General features: G+C 62.6%; 4 protein-coding genes across 4 annotated transcripts; all 4 read right to left on the reverse strand.

The window, feature by feature from the left end:
* Positions 1–692: 692 nt before the first annotated feature.
* LOC137321534 (uncharacterized) lies at positions 693–1,832 on the reverse strand (the record flags this gene model as incomplete). The annotated part of the gene is made up of 1 exon (XM_067983927.1): positions 693–1,832. A coding segment is annotated over one exon (1,140 nt), but the record flags the coding sequence as incomplete, so codon positions are not given.
* Positions 1,833–2,896: 1,064 nt separating this feature from the next.
* Positions 2,897–3,439, reverse strand: LOC137321536 (putative uncharacterized protein DDB_G0290521; the record flags this gene model as incomplete). The annotated part of the gene is made up of 1 exon (XM_067983930.1): positions 2,897–3,439. A coding segment is annotated over one exon (543 nt), but the record flags the coding sequence as incomplete, so codon positions are not given.
* A 510-nt stretch (positions 3,440–3,949) lies between these two features.
* Positions 3,950–4,435, reverse strand: LOC137321537 (uncharacterized; the record flags this gene model as incomplete). Its single annotated transcript, XM_067983931.1, has 1 exon — positions 3,950–4,435. A coding segment is annotated over one exon (486 nt), but the record flags the coding sequence as incomplete, so codon positions are not given.
* Positions 4,436–6,566: 2,131 nt separating this feature from the next.
* Positions 6,567–7,181, reverse strand: LOC137321535 (uncharacterized; the record flags this gene model as incomplete). The annotated part of the gene is made up of 1 exon (XM_067983929.1): positions 6,567–7,181. A coding segment is annotated over one exon (615 nt), but the record flags the coding sequence as incomplete, so codon positions are not given.
* Between the last annotated feature and the right edge of the window lie 577 nt (positions 7,182–7,758).

The following is a 7,758-nucleotide window of genomic DNA, read 5'->3' on the forward strand; positions in this document are numbered from 1 at the left end:
GCGGGTGAGTGTGGGGGAGTGCAAGACAGAGCGGGTGAGGGTGGGGGAGTGTGAGACAGAGCGGGTGAGGGTGAGGGAGTGTAAGACAGAGCGGGTGAGGGTGGGGGAGTGTGAGACAGAGCGGGTGAGGGTGAGGGAGTGTGAGACAGAGCGGGTGAGGGTGAGGGAGTGTGAGACAGAGCGGGTGAGGGTGAGGGAGTGTGAGACAGAGCGGGTGAGGGTGGGGGAGTGTGAGACAGAGCGGGTGAGGGTGAGGGAGTGTAAGACAGAGCGGGTGAGGGTGGGGGAGTGTGAGACAGAGCGGGTGAGGGTGAGGGAGTGTGAGACAGAGCGGGTGAGGGTGGGGGAGTGTAAGACAGAGCGGGTGAGGGTGAGGGAGTGTAAGACAGAGCGGGTGAGTGTGGGGGAGTGTGAGACAGAGCGGGTGAGGGTGAGGGAGTGTGAGACAGAGCGGGTGAGGGTGGGGGAGTGTGAGACAGAGCGGGTGAGTGTGGGGGAGTGTGAGACAGAGCGGGTGAGGGTGAGGGAGTGTGAGACAGAGCGGGTGAGGGAGTGTGAGACAGAGCGGGTGAGGGTGAGGGAGTGTAAGACAGAGCGGGTGAGGGTGAGGGAGTGTAAGACAGAGCGGGTGAGTGTGGGGGAGTGTGAGACAGAGCGGGTGAGGGTGGGGGAGTGTGAGACAGAGCGGGTGAGGGAGTGTGAGACAGAGCGGGTGAGGGTGGGGGAGTGTGAGACAGAGCGGGTGAGGGTGAGGGAGTGTGAGACAGAGCGGGTGAGGGTGAGGGAGTGTGAGACAGAGCGGGTGAGGGTGGGGGAGTGTGAGACAGAGCGGGTGAGGGTGAGGGAGTGTAAGACAGAGCGGGTGAGGGTGGGGGAGTGTGAGACAGAGCGGGTGAGGGTGAGGGAGTGTGAGACAGAGCGGGTGAGGGAGTGTGAGACAGAGCGGGTGAGGGTGAGGGAGTGTGAGACAGAGCGGGTGAGGGTGAGGGAGTGTGAGACAGAGCGGGTGAGGGTGGGGGAGTGTAAGACAGAGCGGGTGAGGGTGAGGGAGTGTAAGACAGAGCGGGTGAGTGTGGGGGAGTGTGAGACAGAGCGGGTGAGGGTGGGGGAGTGTGAGACAGAGCGGGTGAGGGAGTGTGAGACAGAGCGGGTGAGGGTGAGGGAGTGTAAGACAGAGCGGGTGAGGGTGGGGGAGTGTGAGACAGAGCGGGTGAGGGTGAGGGAGTGTGAGACAGAGCGGGTGAGGGTGGGGGAGTGTGAGACAGAGCGGGTGAGGGTGGGGGAGTGTGAAACAGAGCGGGTGAGGGTGAGGGAGTGTAAGACAGAGCGGGTGAGGGTGAGGGAGTGTAAGACAAAGCGGGTGAGGGTGGGGGAGTGTGAGACAGAGCGGGTGAGGGTGAGGGAGTGTGAAACAGAGCGGGTGAGTGTGGGGGAGTGTGAGACAGAGCGGGTGAGGGTGAGGGTGGGGGAGTGTGAAACAGAGCGGGTGAGGGTGAGGGAGTGTGAGACAGAGCGGGTGAGGGTGAGGGAGTGTGAAACAGAGCGGTTGAGGGTGAGGGAGTGTGAGACAGAGCGGGTGAGGGTGAGGGAGTGTGAGACAGAGCGGGTGAGGGTGAGGGAGTGTGAGACAGAGCGGGTGAGGGTGAGGGAGTGTGAGACAGAGCGGGTGAGGGTGAGGGAGTGTGAGACAGAGCGGGTGAGGGTGGGGGAGTGTAAGACAGAGCGGGTGAGGGTGAGGGAGTGTAAGACAGAGCGGGTGAGGGTGAGGGTGGGGGAGTGTGAGACAGAGCGGGTGAGGGTGTGGGAGTGTGAGACAGACCGGGTGAGTGTGAGGGAGTGTGAGACAGAGCGGGTCAGGGTGTGGGAGTGGGAGACAGAGCGGGTGAGTGTGAGGGAGTGTGAGACAGAGCGGGTGAGGGTGAGGGAGTGTGAGACAGAGCGGGTGAGTGTGGGGGAGTGTGAGACAGAGCGGGTGAGTGTGAGGGAGTGTGAGACAGAGCGGGTGAGGGTGAGGGAGTGTGAGACAGAGCGGGTGAGGGTGGGGGAGTGTGAGACAGAGCGGGTGAGTGTGAGGGAGTGTGAGACAGAGCGGGTGAGGGTGGGGGAGTGTAAGACAGAGCGGGTGAGGGTGAGGGTGGGGGAGTGTGAGACAGTGCGGGTGAGGGTGAGGGAGTGTAAGACAGAGCGGGTGAGGGTGAGGGAGTGTAAGACAGAGCGGGTGAGGGTGAGGGTGGGGGAGTGTGAGACAGTGCGGGTGAGGGTGAGGGAGTGTAAGACAGAGCGGGTGAGGGTGAGGGAGTGTAAGACAGAGCGGGTGAGTGTGGGGGAGTGTGAGACAGAGCGGGTGAGGGTGAGGGAGTGTGAGACAGAGCGGGTGAGGGTGGCGAGTGTGAGACAGAGCGGGTGAGGGTGAGGGAGTGTAAGACAGAGCGGGTGAGTGTGGGGGAGTGTGAGACAGAGCGGGTGAGGGTGAGGGAGTGTGAGACAGAGCGGGTGAGGGAGTGTGAGACAGAGCGGGTGAGGGTGAGGGAGTGTAAGACAGAGCGGGTGAGGGTGAGGGAGTGTAAGACAGAGCGGGTGAGTGTGGGGGAGTGTGAGACAGAGCGGGTGAGGGTGGGGGAGTGTGAGACAGAGCGGGTGAGGGTGGGGGAGTGTGAGACAGAGCGGGTGAGGGTGAGGGAGTGTGAGACAGAGCGGGTGAGGGTGGGGGAGTGTGAGACAGAGCGGGTGAGGGTGGGGGAGTGTGAAACAGAGCGGGTGAGGGTGAGGGAGTGTAAGACAGAGCGGGTGAGGGTGAGGGAGTGTAAGACAAAGCGGGTGAGGGTGGGGGAGTGTGAGACAGAGCGGGTGAGGGTGAGGGAGTGTGAAACAGAGCGGGTGAGTGTGGGGGAGTGTGAGACAGAGCGGGTGAGGGTGAGGGTGGGGGAGTGTGAAACAGAGCGGGTGAGGGTGAGGGAGTGTGAGACAGAGCGGGTGAGGGTGAGGGAGTGTGAAACAGAGCGGTTGAGGGTGAGGGAGTGTGAGACAGAGCGGGTGAGGGTGAGGGAGTGTGAGACAGAGCGGGTGAGGGTGAGGGAGTGTGAAACAGAGCGGTTGAGGGTGAGGGAGTGTGAGACAGAGCGGGTGAGGGTGAGGGAGTGTGAGACAGAGCGGGTGAGGGTGAGGGAGTGTGAGACAGAGCGGGTGAGGGTGAGGGAGTGTGAGACAGAGCGGGTGAGGGTGAGGGAGTGTGAGACAGAGCGGGTGAGGGTGAGGGAGTGTGAGACAGAGCGGGTGAGGGTGGGGGAGTGTAAGACAGAGCGGGTGAGGGTGAGGGAGTGTAAGACAGAGCGGGTGAGGGTGAGGGTGAGGGAGTGTGAGACAGAGCGGGTGAGGGTGTGGGAGTGTGAGACAGAGCGGGTGAGGGTGAGGGAGTGTGAGACAGAGCGGGTGAGGGTGTGGGAGTGTGAGACAGAGCGGGTGAGGGTGAGGGAGTGTAGGACAGAGCGGGTGAGTGTGGGGGAGTGTGAGACAGAGCGGGTGAGTGTGAGGGAGTGTGAGACAGAGCGGGTGAGGGTGAGGGAGTGTGAGACAGAGCGGGTGAGGGTGGGGGAGTGTGAGACAGAGCGGGTGAGTGTGAGGGAGTGTGAGACAGAGCGGGTGAGGGTGAGGGAGTGTGAGACAGAGCGGGTGAGTGTGAGGGAGTGTGAGACAGAGCGGGTGAGGGTGGGGGAGTGTAAGACAGAGCGGGTGAGGGTGGGGGAGTGTAAGACAGAGCGGGTGAGGGTGAGGGTGGGGGAGTGTGAGACAGTGCGGGTGAGGGTGAGGGAGTGTGAGACAGAGCGGGTGAGGGTGAGGGAGTGTAAGACAGAGCGGGTGAGTGTGGGGGAGTGTGAGACAGAGCGGGTGAGGGTGAGGGAGTGTGAGACAGAGCGGGTGAGTGTGAGGGAGTGTGAGACAGAGCGGGTGAGGGTGAGGGAGTGTGAGACAGAGCGGGTGAGTGTGAGGGAGTGTGAGACAGAGCGGGTGAGGGTGAGGGAGTGTGAGACAGAGCGAGTGAGTGTGAGGGAGTGTGAGACAGAGCGGGTGAGGGTGAGGGAGTGTGAGACAGAGCGGGTGAGGGTGAGGGAGTGTGAGACAGAGCGGGTGAGGGTGAGGGAGTGTGAGACAGAGCGGGTGAGGGTGAGGGAGTGTGAGACAGAGCGGGTGAGTGTGAGGGAGTGTGAGACAGAGCGGGTGAGGGTGGGGGAGTGTGAGTCAGAGCGGTTGAGGGTGAGGGAGTGTAAGACAGAGCGGGTGAGGGTGAGGGTGGGGGAGTGTGAGACAGAGCGGGTGAGGGTGAGGGAGTGTGAAACAGAGCGGGTGAGGGTGAGGGAGTGTGAGACAGAGCGGGTGAGGGTGAGGGAGTGTGAGACAGAGCGGGTGAGGGTGAGGGAGTGTGAGACAGAGCGGGTGAGGGAGTGTAAGACAGAGCGGGTGAGGGTGGGGGAGTGTGAGACAGAGCGGGTGAGGGTGGGGGAGTGTGAGACAGAGCGGGTGAGGGTGAGGGAGTGTAAAACAGAGCGGGTGAGGGTGGGGGAGTGTAAGACAGAGCGGGTGAGGGTGAGGGAGTGTGAGACAGAGCGGGTGAGGGTGAGGGAGTGTAAGACAGAGCGGGTGAGTGTGAGGGAGTGTGAGACTGAGCGGGTGAGTGTGAGGGAGTGTGAGACAGTGCGGGTGAGGGTGAGGGAGTGTGAGACAGAGCGGGTGAGGGTGAGGGAGTGAGAGACAGAGCGGGTGAGGGTGGGGGAGTGTGAGACAGAGCGGGTGAGGGTGGGGGAGTGTGAGACAGAGCGGGTGAGGGTGAGGGAGTGTGAGACAGAGCGGGTGAGGGAGTGTGAGACAGAGCGGGTGATGGTGAGGTAGTGTGAAACAAAGCGGTTGAGGGTGAGGGAGTGTGAGACAGAGCGGGTGAGGGTGAGGGAGTGTGAGACAGAGCGGGTGAGGGTGGGGGAGTGTGAGACAGAGCGGGTGAGGGTGAGGGAGTGTTAGACGGGTGAGGGTGAGGGAGTGTGAGACAGAGCGGGTGAGGGTGAGGGAGTGTGAGACAGAGCGGGTGAGGGTGGGGGAGTGTGAGACAGAGCGGGTGAGGTTGAGGGAGTGTGAGACAGAGCGGGTGAGGGTGAGGGAGTGTGAGACAGAGCGGGTGAGGGTGAGGGAGTGTGAGACAGAGCAGGTGAGGGTGAGGGAGTGTGAGACAGAGCGGGTGAGGGTGAGGGAGTGTGAGACAGAGCAGGTGAGGGTGAGGGAGTGTGAGACAGAGCGGGTGAGGGTGGGAGTGTGTGAGACAGAGCGGGTGAGGGTGAGGGAGTGTGAGACAGAGCGGGTGAGGGTGGAGGAGTGTGAGACAGAGCGGGTGAGGGTGGGGGAGTGTGAGACAGAGCGAGTGAGGGTGAGGGAGTGTAAGACAGAGCGGGTGAGGGTGGGGGAGTGAGAGACAGAGCGGGTGAGGGTGAGGGAGTGTGAAACAGAGCGGGTGAGGGTGAGGGAGTGTGAAACAGAGCGGGTGAGGGTGAGGGAGTGTGAGACAGAGCGGGTGAGGGTGAGGGAGTGTGAGACAGAGCGGGTGAGGGTGAGGGAGTGTGACACAGAGCGGGTGAGGGTGAGGGAGTGTAAGACAGAGCGGGTGAGGGTGGGGGATTGTGAGACAGAGCGGGTGAGGGTGAGGGAGTGTGAGACAGAGCGGGTGAGGGTGAGGGAGTGTGAGACAGAGCGGGTGAGGGTGGGGGAGTTTGAGACAGAGAGTGTGAGGGTGAGGGAGTGTGAGACAGAGCGGGTGAGGGTGAGGGAGTGTGAGACAGAGCGGGTGAGGATGAGGGAGTGTAAGACAGAGCGGGTGAGGGTGGGGTAGTGTGAGACAGAGCGGGTGATGGTGAGGGAGTGTGAAACAGAGCGGGTGAGGGTGAGGGAGTGTAAGACAGAGCGGGTGAGGGTGAGGGAGTGTAAGACAGAGCGGGTGAGGGTGGGGGAGTGTAAGACAGAGCGGGTGAGGGTGAGGGAGTGTGAGACAGAGCGGGTGAGGGAGTGTAAGACAGAGCGGGTGAGTGTGAGGGAGTGTGAGACAGAGCGGGTGAGTGTGAGGGAGTGTGAGACAGAGCGGGTGAGCTTGAGGGAGTGTGAGACGGTGAGGGTGAGGGAGTGTGAGACAGAGCAGGTGAGGGTGAGGGAGTGAGAGACAGAGCGGGTGAGGGTGGGGGAGTGTGAGACAGAGCGGGTGAGGGTGGGGGAGTGTGAGACAGAACGGGTGAGGGTGAGGGAGTGTGAGACAGAGCGGGTGAGGGTGGGGGAGTGTGAGACAGAGCGGGTGAGGGTGAGGGAGTGTGAGACAGAGCGGGTGAGGGTGAGCGAGTGTGAGACAGAGCGGGTGAGGGTGAGGGAGTGTGAGACAGAGCGGGTGAGGGAGTGTGAGACAGAGCGGGTGAGGGTGAGGGAGTGTGAGACAGAGCGGGTGAGGGTGAAGAAGTGTGAGACAGAGCGGGTGAGGGTGAGGGAATGTGAGACAGAGCGGGTGAGGGTGAGGGAGTGTGAGACAGAGCGGGTGAGGGTGAGGGAGTGTGAGACAGAGCGGGTGAGGGAGTGTGAGACAGAGCGGGTGAGGGTGAGGGAGTGTGAGACAGAGCGGGTGAGGGTGAGGGAATGTGAGACAGAGCGGGTGAGGGTGAGGGAGTGTGAGACAGAGCGGGTGAGGGTGAGGGAGTGTGAGACAGAGCGGGTGAGGGTGGGGGAGTGTGAGACAGAGCGGGTGAGGGTGAGGGAGTGTGAGACAGAGCGGGTGAGGGTGAGGGAGTGTGAGACAGAGCGGGTGAGGGTGAGGAAGTGTGAGACAGAGCGGGTGAGGGTGAGGGAGTGTGAGACAGAGCGGGTGCGGGTGAGGGAGTGTGAGACAGAGCGGGTGAGGGTGAGGGAGTGTGAGACAGAGCGGGTGAGGGTGGGGGAGTGTGAGACAGAGCGGGTGAGGGTGAGGGAGTGTAAGACAGAGCGGGTGAGGTTGGGGGAGTGTGAGACAGAGCGGGTGAGGGTGAGGGAGTGTGAGACAGAGCGGGTGAGGGAGTGTGAGACAGAGCGGGTGAGGGTGAGGGAGTGTGAGACAGAGCGGGTGAGGGTGAGGGTGAGGGAGTGTGAGACAGAGCGGGTGAGGGTGAGGGAGTGTGAGACAGAGCGGGTGAGGGTGAGGGAGTGTGAGACAGAGCGGGTGAGGGTGTGGGAGTGTGAAACAGAGCAGGTGAGGTTGGGGGAGTGTAAGACAGAGCGAGTGAGGGTGTCGGAGGTTTGGACGGTGAGGGTGGGGGAGGTTTGGACGGTGAGGGTGGGGGAGGTTTGGACGGTGAGGGTGTGGAAGTTTTGGGCGGTGAGGGTCAGGGAGTTTTGGACGGTGAGGGTGGGGGAGTGTGAGACAGAGCGGGTGAGGGTGTGGGAAGTTTGGACGGTGAGGGTGGGGGAGGTTTGGACGGTGAGGGTGGGGGAGTGTGAGACAGAGCGTGAGAGGGTGAGGGAGTATGAGACAGAGCGGGTGAGGGTGGGGGAGTTTGAGACAGAGCGGGTGAGGGTTGGGGAGGTTTAGACGGTGAGGGTAGGGGAGGTTTGGATGGTGAGGGTGGGGGAGATTTGGACCGTGAGGTTCGGGGAGGTTTGGACGGTGAGGGTGGGGGAGTTTTGGACCGTGAGGGTGGGGGAGTTTTGGACGGTGAGGGTGGGGGAGATTTGGACAGTGACGATGGAGGAGTTTTGGACGGTGAGGGT

Source organism: Heptranchias perlo, chromosome 5 (assembly GCF_035084215.1).
Source record: "Heptranchias perlo isolate sHepPer1 chromosome 5, sHepPer1.hap1, whole genome shotgun sequence".
In the NCBI taxonomy this organism is placed as follows: domain Eukaryota; kingdom Metazoa; phylum Chordata; class Chondrichthyes; order Hexanchiformes; family Hexanchidae; genus Heptranchias; species Heptranchias perlo.